Source organism: Nicrophorus vespilloides, unplaced genomic scaffold (assembly GCF_001412225.1).
Source record: "Nicrophorus vespilloides isolate i.1.1-1 unplaced genomic scaffold, Nicve_v1.0, whole genome shotgun sequence".
NCBI classification, from domain to species: Eukaryota; Metazoa; Arthropoda; class Insecta; order Coleoptera; family Silphidae; genus Nicrophorus; species Nicrophorus vespilloides.
This window is the reverse complement of record NW_017097446.1, coordinates 1-15,516: the sequence shown is the minus strand read 5'-3', so window position 1 is coordinate 15,516 and position 15,516 is coordinate 1. Positions and strand designations below refer to the sequence as shown.

Here is a 15,516-nt window from a genome sequence, read left to right as displayed (position 1 = left end):
TAAAGTTACGTGCGCGATCGTAGGAAGGAAAAAGAAATAAAAGGATCGACAGATAGTTTCTTGCATTTCCCTTCTGAGCAAATTGAGTTATAAAACTCTGCTCGGTTCGCATTAGAAAACGTGATGTAAATCGATACACCTTGCTGTTGCAGCAGAGAGAAGGAGAGAGAGAGAGAGAGGTGAGAGATGCTCTGGAGGTGGCCGATCGCGTTTAATGTTCGATGACACAAATTCATTACGGAGGAAAATATGATTCCGTGAAAACTGATATGTCGATACGAATACGGTCGCAAATAGATTTTGCTTCTCCCTTTTTTAGCTTTTATATGATGATGATGATGATGATGATGATGATTATTATTATTAAAGCAGAGCATTTCTAGTCTGGCCGTGATAAAAATAGTTTTTTGTTATTTTCTTTCGCAATGATAATTAGTGGAGACTAGGATCCGGATCGTGATGTGTCGGTTGTAAATCATCGGCAGTGGAAGGTGTACGTGAGAGAGGGTACACACTTGCTTCTTGCGTCTGCAGCATGTTCGAGGGATGCACGAGGGTGAATTATGGTCCACCATTAGTTATACATAACGAATTTCTCATCTATTTTTGGGTGTTTACGTGTGATAAGCGTTTAAGGGTCCGCCGCGACGACAACAGATGGCCCAAAAATAGGACGGAACGAAAGAGGAAAACAAAAAAAAAATGTGTATATAGGGGGCGGGTGAGAGAAAGTGATGTATTTTTCAGTTTCAAAGTGAGAAACACACGCAATTTCATTTTCACTTTATCGGATAACTGACATACTAAATTGCAAACGTTTTGGTGATGAGGTGAAACAAGCGAACAACAGCTGTCGCAATCATCGAATATGTATTTTACATTCGTCGTCCTCTCTCCTCTATTTCTAATTGGTTTCGTGGGGTAGATTTATTGGGATGCGGGCAGAGACGATCTCTAATCTGATCTGATCCGATGTGATCTGATCTGATCTGATCTGATCTGTTATCTGAGGGAGAGACAGGGTTGAACACATGGTGGACGTGGTTAGGTTTCGGTAGCCGCAGAAAGAAGAGTTAATCAATGTTAAGTATCATCCTTGGTCGTCGTCCCTGCGCTATTAGAAAAGAAAAGGCGACTACTTCTTTTACTTCATTACGCTTCTTTCATATTTCCATTCTTTCCTTTTCCTCCTTTTCTTTTCTTCTTCATCGAGTCCACTGTTTTCTTGTTAAGCAAGTGAATGGCGGTCCAATGTCCCATTCATGGCGACGTTCACATGTTTTCAAATTACTACGGTTACCCGCCAGGAGATGGTTAACCTTGTTCAGCAGAGATGTAACCCGAAACTTATCTAAGGCCCCCAGACGTTTCAATCTCTCTCTCTCTCTCTCTCCCTCTTTCTCAAACACATAACATTATTATGCAGAGATAGAGAGAGAGAGAGAGAGAGCGAGGAGGAGAGAAAACGAATTGTACAGCAGAATGTATTTTGGGTGCACCTGAGTCCCGAAAAGTTCACTTGTCCTCCTCATACACAAAACTTGTACAATAGAAACCTTTTAGCGTGGGTGGCAGATCCGACGAAAGATCTAACAAACGCGCTGGGTCCGAGGGAACGCACATCTTCTCTTGATTCCACGACGAAATATAATAACTATATTTAAAACGAAAATCTACCCTACCTTTTCTTTTCTCTTTCTCTCTCTCACACACACACACCCTTTCTACTTATATATTTCCATTTCTTCTTCATCAACATCTTCATTATCATCATAAGCTTTCAGATTTTTATTTAAATATTCACACGAAACATGAATGGGCTTGAATAGAAAGAAATAAACAAATTATCGTTTTAGATGCGTGTCGTCTTTGCACAATATAAACTAAATTTTTCGGTGCGCGATCCTTTTCAATTGAAGAACTTTTTTTTAATTTTATTAGATCATTTCCAAGCGACAATACCTATAACATTTTCCAAAAAAAACATATGTCTACTTATATATAACAATACAAAAGAATATATTTTTTTCAGGGACATCAGATCCTGAATTCCTTCCATATATAATATATATATATATTAGGTGACGTGGGCGAAATTGCGAGTATCTATGCGGATAATGCTATATATATATATATATATATATTTCTTATTCGTCTTACGTTTATTGTTCTTATTTTGTTGCAGAGTGTCGGTTTGCGTCCAGCCTGGCTGCTTGCCTGACCATTTGATAAATGCGGAATGCTAATTGAATGATATGTTTTATGATAATCGTTCGACTTGACCCGACACACCGCAAACATTATTACGTATCATACATAATAAGTAAATGAACTGCAATTAAATTCCGATAAATATCACTAAGAATGCTAAGGAGCTCTCGCTTGAATCACCGCCAATATTTTTATACATGGAAATCTAATGTGTTCAACTTTGTTCAACATGTTGCTGCTGGTTAGTTAAAAAATCGAAATTTAAATTTAAAATAAAATATAGATTGAAAGTCTTATGCCATAAGATATAATTAATTATCAAGCACAGAAATGGAAACAATTGAATTCAACCTCTTTTGTTACGTTTTGATGGGTTGACAAGGTTTTGCGTAACGTGAATGAGGATCAAAGGCGCTCACGATTGGACTCCTCTTGCATAATTGATCTCAGTTTGATCTTTCAATTTCTCTCTCTCTCTCTCTCTCGCTCTGTCCTTCTCTCTCACACATATTCTCACTTTCTCTCTCTCTCTCTCTGGATTCATTTGACTTTGTTCGAAATAAGGCAGAAACACTTTCATCGTGATCTGCGGTTGCCGGCTGCAGTCGTGTTTATTATTATTATTATTATTATCAACATCATTATAAAATTGTATTAAGTAAATCATAACGCACGCTCGCACGCACTCGCGCCCAACGAACCCAACCTATAATCGTAGCGTATAATCATCAGCAACTTTATAATCGAGCGAGAATTGATCGATTGGTCAATATTGCCTATGTCAGTGGTTGCTTGCAGTAGCTACCGGTGATGGTGGTTTCGGCTGCACCCTTGCGGTCACGCTGAGACGGACACGACGTCATCCCATTTAGTGCTTCAACGTAAGAAAGAAAGAAAGAAAGAAAGAAGGAATGAATGAATGAAACGAAGAAAGAAAGAACAATACGGAGTGGCGATTGACGAGAGTTGAAGAATCTGGAGTGCTCGATGGACGGTGGTAGAACACAATGGATCCAACGAGCCGTGTAATGCTCTTTTTATTCTTCCAAACTACTCCAAATGATAATAAGTAGACTTATTATTATTATTATCCGGTGGCCGGATCAAAAGTTTTCGACTGCATCACTAGACCGAAAACTTCTTCAAAACTACTAACAACAATAACATACTTAACACCCAATTATTGGATCGAAACTAATTAAAAGCTTCGAAAAACATATCAACTTGTAGCAATTTTATCCTAATACGTTTATTATTTATATTATTAGTTTGCGTATAGGAACGAGATTCTAGTGTGCGGTGAACAGGAGCTTCGACGGATTGACCGACAGAGGCCGGTAGCGACTGGGTAGGCGAGGATAATCAGGAGATAGAAAAGAATGTTTTGAAATACTTAATTCCGTTAAAGAAAACCTATGGTCGCCTTCATCACAAAAACAGATACTAGGGTGATTAGAATCTCGGACTAAATTAAAAAAGAAACCGTATTGCATTAAATCAATATTTGATGTAATTCTTGTTTGAATATTATTTTATCATACTTTGCCAACATTGAGTTTTTTGTTTTATTTAGTAAATGAAATGATTGTAATCGTTCTCAATAAGTTCAAAGCTAATTATGAAAAAAAGAAGAAGAAGAAGAAGAAATTTAAAAGTGCACCGAAGGATGGTCAGGTTCTGCCTGTCTGTGTCTCGGGTCTTGCGAGTCTATGTTTCGTGCGGTGCTGTTTGTAATAATAATAATTGTTGTCGTGGCCCGCGCAACAGCGGCTCTTGACCCACATTAGCGTTTCAGAATTTAATGAGGAAACTAATATATCACTGTCGTACCTGGGACCCACTTTAATTGCGCTTTATTATATCACCGCGCGCTCTTCACGGAAAAGAATGGTCGATGGCGTGGCAGCGGCAGAGAAATAGAAAATACAAATATTATGAGAGCAATAAAATCACACTAATATCACACCCGCGACGAGATGAACGCTGTGTATATATTATTGTCAAGTGCAAAAACAATGTAATGGTTATCGGCGGAATCGGTAAACACTTACATGTGGAGATAGAGAGAGAGAGAGAGAGACAGGGAGACGGAGAGAGAAAGAGACCTAGCCCTGTTATGGTATTTGATATGCAACAGAACGGAACGGAACAATACGACTTGACGAAGAAGATATTTAGTTTGTTTGGTGGTGCTACGACTACGACTACGACTAATACCACCAATAATTTACACTATCAATTGTTTCCAACGCTTCAAGCATATCCTATAAACACTAAACACTCCTCGTTTTCTACTCATCCTCCCATGATGATACTTCATCATCATCTTCATCATCATTTGCTCTTCGTGAACACTTCCATAATATTTTATTACTTCCATAGCAACATCGACATTAAATGTTAGCAATTGTTAGTTAGCGGTAATTAATTTTTCTTTATTTTTGGGTTTTTGAAGTTAAAGTTTTCTTGGAGAGTGTAACTCGGATTTGAAGAATACGTTTTTACGACCTCTTGAACGCGTCGCTCTTCTGCTAACCCATTGATACTCTTGTTGTGGGTGTATTTAACACCTGACGGTCATCATCCTGATGCCCTAATCCGAAGCACTCGAGTCGCGTCGTCTTTGTAAAACGAAAAGTCCTTTTTCCTTCTCTCTCTCTCTCTCTCTCTCTCTCTAACTTCTTCACGCTTCTCGAGTCGCAATGGTTATTTATGAATTCACACCTAGGGATTTTACTATCTCATTCAGAAGCGGTCCTCGCACAATAGGCAACTAGATTAGAAGTTCCAGATAAAATAAGTGGACGAGATTTTTTCGCATTCCAAGTTGGTCCATTCTATTGTGCCACCAGTTTTATGCAACAACAATACACGCAGGTTACACAATAAACACACACACACACATTTTTATATGTGTATATATGTACACTATGGATAACAAGTGTCCCTTTTCCAAGTATCGAAATAAAAAGTTCTCTATACATTCTGCACGATGTATCATCTCTTTCTCCGAAAAAAAAATTGTGTATGTGTGTTCCTTATTTCTCTTTTTTTTTCATTTCTTTTTTTCGGTTGAAATAATTCTTCGATTCGGTCTTTTAAAAAGGAATGAATGAAATAGAGAGTGGAGCTCCGCTTGCGCAATCAACGAGTGCTGCTGGTCCAGGTGGGTGGTCTGCTCTAATCCTTTGAGACAATGAAAACGTGAAATTTAGAAATTTCACCCGCAACACCTGAAGCCGGTCTCTACCTCTCCTCCTCCTCCTACTACATTGCTTGCTCAACCAAAAATCTAGATCACCACCACCATTATTGCTACACATGCCAATTATTTAATAAATAATATCATCATCACGATCATCATCGTAAGTTGCGCAATTTTTAATGCATATTTGCAGTCATTTCCAACATTTAAACCCTATTCAATTTGGTTCAATCAAGTCGACTATACTAGCAAATAGTAGTCATTAACAGCAATAACATTTGGTACTGTGCAGTTATTATTATTATTTTCAGTTAGGCCGACAAGCGCTGATTAATGCTGTAACATTGAAGCAGAAATGATTTTCAATGGAATGAGCATTTTTAACGTGTGTCGAAGTGGTGCGAGGTGCGCTGATGTGGATGTAATTCAAGTCGTAAGAGGAAGTCGTGATGATCCGCTATCAATTTAAATGAAAAATCTAATCCGTGTAGAACATTATATTAACCGCGAAATCAGGTGTACATAATATCAATCAGTCGGCGAACGGCGAACTCGGGAGACCACACAACGTCCGTTCCGCTGAACTGCCGCATTTTCACCATTCCCTCCTCATTTTTCTTCACATTCTTCTTTTTCTTCTAGTTATTCTTCATTTTATTATTCTCTTCTCGAACCATATTATATTGCTTATACACTTTGTGTGAACCACCTGCATCGCTTTCTAGATTACTAATTTTCAAAAATAAAAACACTTCCAAATAATAATAATTTACTACAAACACATTATTGTATACTTTGTAGAATTAATAATCTAATTCTATTTGAAATTATTTCCTATTGTTTAGGTTTATTATGAATAATATAAGAAAATCAAATAAATTAATAATAATTTATTGTTATTAATAATAAAAATGTAGCACAAGGTGACTACTCTCCGAAATAATTTAAAAATGTTATTGTAAAAATTTTCGATATAGTCGGGATTTTGATAGTTCGGTTTTGATCGGTTTGATCGAATGTGCATCGACTTTTGCTGTTCAAATCGTTAATTTGACTGACGATGAATTTTTTGTTAGTATTGTAATTAGAAAGAAAAGTTTCTCGAGGAGCGCGCGACATTCTTATATAATTGAATATTGTTTCTTATTAATTTATAGAACAACAACAACAAACATATATTAAGTAAATTGTAAATGCTCAGAAAATTACAAAATGTTTATTGATTTTCTATACAATAATATTTGCACATTTAATCTAGTCCAAAAGAAACCATTAGTAAATCACATATGCCGACAATCAAATTTGAATATGAACATGCGCGATTTAGTATCCAATTGGATCGTAACCTGACTAGGGTCTTTCTTATGCGTTCTTTTGGTAACATTGCCGTTTGGCGTTTGCGCTTAAAACACATGTCTCTTGATTTTTGACAATTAACAAATATATATATATATATATATATAAATATTGGTGTACGGGGGTACCACCGGGTTTTTTTTTGTTGTTGGTTTTATTTCAGGGCAATTTTTTGGTGATTCGACCGGACGAGAGGAAGATTGTAGTAAATTGTTGTGTTGTGATTCAAAATTTACATGGTAAAAATGCATCCATGCACAAAACCCCTGCCCGTCGAAGATCCGGACGGCGATCAAAGATGGATGAGTATTGTAAATAATGTAATGGGTTGCTGCATTTGCCAGTTTTAAAGAAATCCTCGCTTATCCTTTGTAGCACAATCGATTCCTGTCGGAGACCAGGGAGAAAGACGCTGACGTGATTTTCATTGGTGATTCTATACTGCAAGCCCTGCAACATACAGACATCTGGAATGAGTTATTCGCACCGTTGCATTGCCTCAATTTTGGTATACATAGGGACCTAATACAAAACGTGCTGTGGCGCATCCAGAATGGTGAATTGGACAATGTGAGACCCAAGGCAGTTGTCCTGCATGTGGGAACAAATAACCATCAAAACACTCCCGAGGAAATTGTCGATGGGATTACAGAAATAATCAATAGTATCAAAGAAAAGTTACCTGATGTATATATTGTTGTTCCTGTGAGTTTTATCTATCAATTCATTACTTGTTGTATTGGTTAATACAATTGGTTTTCCATTCATTTTAGAGCCTGCTACCAAGGGGACAACATCCAAATGTAATAAGGGACAAAATAAATCTGGTCAACGAGATTTTGAAGAGTCGACTTCCGATTATTCCCAAAGTAGAACTGATTGCAATAGATAAGGGATTCATCCAGCCAGATGGCACAATAAGTCATCACGATATGCATGATTATCTGCTTCTTACAAATGCTGGCAGCAAGAAAGCTTTTGAGCCAGTCCATGAGCTGCTTCTTCAGCTGCTGAATGAAGGTGAACCTGAGAAGGACCTGACACCATCTGAATAAAACTCGGATTTATACATTTTCATCATCAATTCTAGTGCTTTGTTGGACCATGTGCACATTATTTTTTGTTTGTCATCATTGTCTCTTCTTTTTCTCTCTCTCACTCACTCTCTGATGATCCAGTCTTGTGTGTGTGTATCTGTGTTTGCATACCATTTGCGGCTTTCTTTCTTTCTTTTTTTTTTCTGTGAAAAGAAAATTCATAACAAAAGGGAGACAAAGAGTATGAGAAATGTAGGAGGAGAAGGAAATAAGTGAAGTTTTCTATCGTGTTAGTAAACATTCCTAAAAACCATCAAGCAGTGAGCGTTTTCAAAAGTTTATATTGCTGCTCTTTCAGGAAAAATCTATAATTCTTCTTCTTATTACTATTATTCTATTGGATGAAAATCTGCCAAAAAAAAAAACATTACTGCACTCTTTGATTTAAGATTAATATATTTATTTAAAGCGTATTTATTCTATTATTGTAATTATAATGTGCAAAAATACATGCTTCAATCAGTATTTTGTATAATTTGTACACAAAAAATAAACGAAATAAAAGTCCTCGTTTCTTTTGCCTTCAATTTCATAAAACCAAAAAAAAAACATTACACAAATCCTAATATACTTTTGTTTGTTCAACATAGTGTTCCATAGCGTTAATTTTGTTTCCATAGAAATAACTTTAAATATATTTTTTTTTTGTTTTTGAAAGAGATTTATATCTATTTATATATCCCTTTCGGGTTTAACAGCCACCACAAATTTTTGTTGGTTTTTTGCAAATCGAACCAACGACCTTTCGTATCAGATTTTTTAATAAAAATGGAAAGTTTGGAAAACACCGTTTTACAGAGCAGCCAACATATATTGCCGTTTAATTATTTTCGGAACCAATCGAAACATTTGAACTACCAGAAATTTTCTTTATATATCTATATTCGAATCGAAGGTACAAATTGTATGGTAGTATATAAGAACAAATATATATATATATATATATAAATGTGACAGATTTCAGTCGGTATTTCTAAACTAGAAACGTCAAATTGTTAAAACAGTAGATCAGAATAAAAGAGTGTAGAAGAGGTTGCAGAAGCAGTGGTTGCAATTGTTTCGGCTAAAATGGCGGCAATTGCGTTCTCCTGTGACCATTGGAGTAATTACAGATAATCATCTTCGGCTGACAATTGTTTTCGTTCGGTTATTGTTCATTGGTGGGTGCAAAAGGATTAACGTGGAAAGGTGTAGAATCGGAAAGGATATTTCAAAAAAATTCAAGTAATTTCAAAAACAGTGTAAATCGGCAGCAACAACAGCGTTCCAAGACGACTCGTACCGGCAAAACAAGTACACCCATACATTTATATATACATACAGATATATATATATATATGTATAAACGTTCGTTTCGCACATGAATTCGATCATAACCAAAAACCATGGAATTTCTGCAGTACATTAGATCTCTACTAACGGCTGGCGCCCCTAGTCGAAAACGCAGGTATGCATTACATAAACATTGCTTTCAATTGTAACTCAAATGTAAATGTGTCAATTTGCAGTGCATCTGATGTCCTAGAATTTCCAAACAACATAAAGCATAAAAAAGTGCACAGGAATCCAGAGGGTAATTTGATAATGAGACAATATATTTCAATGTATTTCTTCTAACCAATAAAAAATTTCAGATAAATGGTTGTGCGAGCCCTCATTGACTAGTGATACTTGCATAAACTTGATGGAACCTACTGACTTGGGCCTAACAACCAGCTGGAAGAAGTTCTCTTCCACCTCTAACCTTAAAACAATAGTCATAAATGATGATGTTGATGAGATAGATGATGAAGATATTGTGGCTAATGATGAGAGTAATGATAAAATGAGTAAATCATTGAAATTGACATCTACTCCCAACGTTTCACTGTTCAAAGAAAATGGCATAGATGACATAAAATTCAAGAAATTCAGAGATTCCATAAAGAGGCCCATTAAAAAACAATCTATCTATAATAACAAATCATTCAAAGCGAAGGATTCTCCACTAATTAACAACATGAAGAAGCAGATGCACTCAAATACTCAATCATTCAGCAAGAAAATATTCCCTCTCGACTTTGGTTTCCGATTGGATGAGAAGAAGAAATATGAAGAGCTGCTGAATAAGTCCCGTTCATCTCTACTTGATGTGAGCTCAATATATGGCACGCCCGTAGGTAAAATTTCTCCCAAGATGAGGACCAGGGAAATTCTGAAGTTGGCCACCAAGAGTCTCCTTCCTATAGAAGATCTAACCAATGGGGAATCATCCAAGCCCAAACTGTCCACCAAGGATACCATAATTAAAGTACTAGATGATCTTGATTCTGAGGTGATTGCTATTGAAGACTGTGATTCAGATGTTGAGATCGTACCCTCTCCACCTTCACCAAAGCCAGACATCAAAGTTGATAGGGTTAACAGCCTTAGGACTACAGTTCATCCACATGAACCGCAACATTCTGACTGGATTACAAACATGTAAGTTCCATTTTTCTTTACAAATTATGTTGTCTTTGTAACATCTGTCACTTGAACATATGTTTTGGCTACTCCCTGTTCTCAGCAAGTTTACTCAATATAAATATGATTTTATTGATTCTGCTGCTGCCAAGTAAAATTAATGTCCAGCAGCAATAGTAGTAGTAGTAGTGTTGATAATAATTCGCAAATATAAAAATTTGCAATACAAAAACCCACCATCCCTGGTTCAGAGCCACTGTAATAAAGAGTATTTTACCTAACCTAGAAAAGGATGATTACGAACCTAACGAAATGTTTTATTTCGTCGATTATTTTGGATGGCATCGACAGGCTTGTGTCAAATTTAGTGTGCGAAATCTTGGGCAATATGGGACAAACGATTACAGTGCTCGCCAAATTATTAGTATATTTGTTTTTTCCCCTTGCACACCATATGTAAGTCGTCATTTCATCCATTGGCACACTGGCGGCTGACGCTGTCATCCAAGACATGTAAAAGATAGAAGATTTACAGAGAGATTTGTTGTTTTTCTTTTTCTAGAATAAAGAAACATGCCGAGGAGATCGCCAAGCGGCAGAAGGAGATCGAGCTGAGGAAAAGCAGACTAGATGAGATCCAGAGAATCAACAATGAGTGCAGAGCCAAGCTGCTGGAGACGCAGGTGCAGAAATGTCTTCATATCAAAGAGATCGTGCTGCCTGTCGAGGAGCCGACGACGAAGCTGCCGCAGCTGACGGAGGAGCAGGAAGCGAAGGTCAGCGCCGCTCTTAATCGAAGCAAGAACATGGACGCGGTGCTCGCGAGCAAGTTTAGCCTCAACATATCACGTCGCGACATGATGACGTTGAGCGGACTTAATTGGCTGAACGACGAGGTGATCAACTTCTACATGAACCTCATCATCCAACGGGGCAAAATTGGCAAGTTCCCCAGCGCGTTCGCATTCAATACCTTCTTCTACCCGAAGCTACTTAAAGACGGCCACTCCTCCATTCGCCGCTGGACGCGGAAGGTCGACGTCTTCTCGCACGACCTGATCTGCGTTCCCATCCACATGAGCATGCACTGGTGCATGGCCGTCATCGATTTCCGGTCAAAGTTTATCGGCTATTATGACAGCATGGGTAAGCCCAACCACCAATGCACGGATGCTTTGCTTAGGTATCTGCAGGAGGAGCATCTCGACAAGAAGAAGTGCGAGTTCGACGCGTCCGGCTGGAAGCTGAGATGCGTGCGAGATATTCCGCAGCAGATGAACGGTAGCGATTGCGGCATGTTCTCCTGCACCTACGCCGAGTTTCTAAGTCGCAACGCACAGTTCACATTTAGTCAGGAAGACATGCAGTATCTGCGGAGAAAAATGGTCGTGGAGATCATGGAGGGGAAGCTATTGATCAATTGATGAATCGCATCGTCGTCATGTCGTCATCGTTGCGTTCAATATTCATTGATCATTTAGTATGCATATAGAGACGGCACGGCACGGCAACGGCACCTACTACATTCTCTGTTCATTTTTCCTCTCCGCAACTCTTAAATCGCGTACATAATTATAATACTACTACTAATATTACTGCTTCTACTACTCGTACTGTTTATTTAAATTGTGTATATATATATATGTGTATGCGATATGCGATAGAAACGACGGTGTATAGATGTCATTTTATAAATGATTGGTTGTTTTACAAGTCTTTTCCTAAGTGTTAGGTCTTTTCTGTAATATACATATTATTATTATAGTATTATTATTATTATTATTATAGTTCTACAATATATTTAATTTAATCGTAATGAAGAGTAAGAACATGAAGAAGAATGAAGAGAAAGGGAGACAGAGAGAGAGAGAGAGAGAGAGAGAAACAGACAGAACAAACAAGCGAAAATGTAACTTTTTTTTCTTTAATATTTTTATTTTTCTACTTCCTAAATTTTGTTTAATAAATTATGTATTACATTGTATATCATCACTGAATTATTCTACCATTTTTTACCTGCTCATGTGTACTAAGCCCAAACACATACATTACTTGCAAGTTTTATTTCAATGTGTAGAATCAAATGGAATCAGTTCACTTGTTTGAAAATATAGCTCTTATTACTTACTGTAAGATTAGGTAAGTCACATAAGGGAAATATATGAAATTATTAAGGTTTTAAACCAGAGACATATTATTATGTGTATACAAATTCGATGTAAATTTAAATGAATACTATGTGGTGCAGAATGTTGAATGTTTCTTTATAAGAAAAATAAAGCCATGTGCAAAAACAGTAAAATAATTTTATTGAAATAAAGAAAACGGCCACAACGGACGGTGGATGTACACATCATATTTATTTTGATTTAAACAAGAGAACTGTGTTTACAAAATATCCGGATGTGGAACGTAACGTTCGTGTTATCTTGTTCGATATTATATGAAGGATTTAATCGTGTTCTATTTCTATATCGTCGCTAATCGCCGTTACGAAATAATTCTGTGGAAGCCTCTGGAATCATCTGGAACGGTCCTGTTTGAACATAATAAAATGTTTTCAGCTTTCGGCAACATCCACCAGAGAGTGTTGTCTTAAAATGTTATTATTATTTGATTTCACTAATTACACTCATTTCGTTTCATTTACTCATCCACCACCGCCCACAAACATCCACCCTCCCACCATTTTTCGGTAGTGGTTGCAGTGGTGTGCGTTATGTATGTTTATGTACGTACAGTAACTAAGTCAGTATCATTAAATACAGTTCAGTACAGTTGCAGCGAGCGGTAGGTGAAGAGATCTATTATTTTTTTGATGAGTTGGATGTGAAGACGCCGATCGACGACGCTGTTGTTGCCGCCTACAAATTGTTCATTAATTTATAATAAGGGTGAGCATAGAGATCATCAAATTAACATTAACATTTCGTAGGTTAGCAAGATTAAAATTTTAAAGAACGAATCTTATCCATCATTGTTAATGTGGTGTGGTTCTCATTAAGTCTGACTAACACCGATTGAAATGTCGGTGGGCGACGCAATTTTTCATTTAATGCATTCCTGAATTATCACTAATTTCTTGACTATTCTCTTCATTCAGGCTGAAAATTTAGAAGATGCATAAAATGCAGTCCAGTATACTGGTCGGAGGCTTATTGTTCATGTGCTTATCAGTTTCTGCTGTTCCCAAGCCTGATGAGAAACCTCAACGTGTGGTGGATAGGGAGCTCAGTGGAAAGGACCACTACAATGCAGAGCATCATAATACTCAGTATGATCATGAGGCATTCCTTGGTGAAGATGCCAAAACTTTTGATCAGCTGCCCCCGGAGGAGAGTCGCAGAAGGTTGAGGTAAGAGCCAACATCAATCTCAATCACCAATTATTGTTCTGTGGAACTGCGCAGCTCTGCACATCTGCTTATTAGATTGATTTTAAAGGAGATTCTATTATTGGTGAACCAATTTGTATGACACACATGGTACAAACACATGGCTCAGCTTTAATGAGTGTAACACGCACTCGCACTTAATTTGAGCGATACAGCACACAAATATTTTAGAAATTCAAATCCTACAGAGCGCCGTCGTAAACGTATTAACGACACGTTTGTCAATTTACTTCCGAAGCTTATTGAGACATATATTTTAATCTGTTTAAGTACATTTCATTTGTTAATTACTTGATCATTGCACATTATATTACTGAAAATAATTCAATATATTTTTATTTTGTCATTCAGTTTAATCGTGGATAAAATAGATAGCAACGGCGATAATTTTATATCGCACGAAGAACTAAAGGACTGGATACGATTCACGCAAAAGCGTTACATCATGGAAGATGTAGAGAGACAATGGATACAACAGAATCCCGATGAAAAGGAGACGATTACATGGGATGAATATAAGAAGATGGTGTACGGTTTTCTCGATCACATGGACCCGGCGGACGTGGAGCGCGACGAGGAGGGCATGTCCTACAAGTCGATGATAAAGCGCGAAAGGAGACGTTGGGCGGCCGCCGATTCCGATGCGGACGACGCTCTGACAAAGCAAGAATTTGTCGTATTCCTGCATCCAGAGGATAGCGATCTGATGAAGGACATCATTGTCCTGGAGACGATGGAGGACATTGATAAGGATGGTGACGGTAGGATATCGCTGGCCGAATACATCGGTGACATGTACAGACACGACGGTGATGACGATCAACAACAGCAGGAGGAAAACGAACCCGAATGGGTGAAGAACGAAAGGGAACAGTTCAAGGCGTACCGTGACAAGAACGGCGACGGTTTCATGGATCAGGAAGAGGTGAAGACATGGATCCTTCCGCAGGATTTCGATCATGCCGAGGCCGAGTCCAGGCATCTCATCTATGAGGCTGATGCCGACGCCGACCAGCAACTTACCAAGGATGAAATTCTCAATAAATACGACCTGTTTGTCGGATCGCAGGCCACCGACTTTGGAGAAGCCCTCGCCAGGCACGACGAATTCTAATCATTAATAGCATTAAGAAAATTGGCCTCTTCTGCCTTTCACTCATCTGCCGATCTAGAATCTCAACATACAGAAAAAAATAACACACACACACACACATGTGTTCAACGAGAGATTATTTGCATACATAGCAGATATGTATTAATTTTATGTGCCTTTCATTATTAATAAATATTTTCGAATTTAAATCGTATTACTTTCTTCTTTTCGATATTCATTGATTGTTATGAAGAAGAAAAAAAAACCATATAACTCTGCCATTTCTTAACTTTGAGCTTTCCAACGTTGAAAAATCGGTTTTTTAAATCATAAACTTTCTAAGTATCTATACGCGACAAAATTAAGCTTGAGAAGATCAAGTGTCTTCACAAATCATCAATTTTCTAAATGATTATGCGCGACACAATTTTGAATGAGCTCGCTAATTAAAGCTAAATGTTTGGGCTTTCCAACGTGCCATCCGGGTAACTATTGCCGATTTCCTGTAATTTACTTTGAATACGTAACAGAGAAAGGACGGTTTTCTCGTTTTATTTTGAGTGTTTTCGGTTTGTCGTGAATTTCTCGACAACCCCTAAACGTAATTAAATCATAGACCACTCATATGAAGAATCTCACCTTTCCAACGCGCCTATACACATCTTTGTAGTTATATCGAGTCGCCTGTTATAAGAGGTTAGGTTAGGTTAGGTTA

The 15,516-nt window shown here is 37.5% G+C and overlaps 3 protein-coding genes across 3 annotated transcripts; all 3 read left to right on the top strand.

Annotated features, from left to right (window-relative positions):
• Positions 1 to 6,864: 6,864 nt before the first annotated feature.
• LOC108560108 (platelet-activating factor acetylhydrolase IB subunit beta homolog) lies at positions 6,865 to 8,373 on the top strand. Its single transcript, XM_017917559.1, has 3 exons — positions 6,865 to 7,083; positions 7,148 to 7,477; positions 7,546 to 8,373. The coding sequence occupies exons 1-3, from the start codon at positions 7,009 to 7,011 to the stop codon at positions 7,825 to 7,827; spliced, it is 687 nt and encodes a 228-aa protein (XP_017773048.1). The 5' UTR covers positions 6,865 to 7,008; the 3' UTR covers positions 7,828 to 8,373.
• Positions 8,374 to 8,889: 516 nt separating this feature from the next.
• LOC108560115 (sentrin-specific protease-like) lies at positions 8,890 to 12,192 on the top strand. The gene is made up of 4 exons (XM_017917569.1): positions 8,890 to 9,316; positions 9,378 to 9,442; positions 9,504 to 10,332; positions 10,877 to 12,192. Exons 1-4 carry the CDS (start codon positions 9,255 to 9,257, stop codon positions 11,736 to 11,738), a joined length of 1,818 nt encoding a protein of 605 aa, XP_017773058.1. The 5' UTR covers positions 8,890 to 9,254; the 3' UTR covers positions 11,739 to 12,192.
• A 707-nt stretch (positions 12,193 to 12,899) lies between these two features.
• Positions 12,900 to 15,010, top strand: LOC108560116 (calumenin). Its single transcript, XM_017917570.1, has 3 exons — positions 12,900 to 13,208; positions 13,418 to 13,669; positions 14,060 to 15,010. The coding sequence occupies exons 2-3, from the start codon at positions 13,434 to 13,436 to the stop codon at positions 14,820 to 14,822; spliced, it is 999 nt and encodes a 332-aa protein (XP_017773059.1). The 5' UTR covers positions 12,900 to 13,208; positions 13,418 to 13,433; the 3' UTR covers positions 14,823 to 15,010.
• Positions 15,011 to 15,516: the final 506 nt, after the last annotated feature.

Bases quoted from the DNA above. Each gene is read 5' to 3' on its own strand.
- LOC108560108 (XM_017917559.1), top strand. From the start codon at position 7,009: ATGGTAAAAATGCATCCATGCACAAAACCCCTGCCCGTCGAAGATCCG. The intron at 7,084-7,147 runs GTAAATAATGTA...TATCCTTTGTAG, and splicing joins ATCAAAGATGGATGAGTATT to CACAATCGATTCCTGTCGGA. The intron at 7,478-7,545 runs GTGAGTTTTATC...CATTCATTTTAG, and splicing joins ATGTATATATTGTTGTTCCT to AGCCTGCTACCAAGGGGACA.
- LOC108560116 (XM_017917570.1), top strand. From the start codon at position 13,434: ATGCATAAAATGCAGTCCAGTATACTGGTCGGAGGCTTATTGTTCATG. The intron at 13,670-14,059 runs GTAAGAGCCAAC...TTTGTCATTCAG, and splicing joins GAGAGTCGCAGAAGGTTGAG to TTTAATCGTGGATAAAATAG.
- LOC108560115 (XM_017917569.1), top strand. From the start codon at position 9,255: ATGGAATTTCTGCAGTACATTAGATCTCTACTAACGGCTGGCGCCCCT. The intron at 9,317-9,377 runs GTATGCATTACA...GTCAATTTGCAG, and splicing joins GCCCCTAGTCGAAAACGCAG to TGCATCTGATGTCCTAGAAT. The intron at 10,333-10,876 runs GTAAGTTCCATT...TTCTTTTTCTAG, and splicing joins TCTGACTGGATTACAAACAT to AATAAAGAAACATGCCGAGG.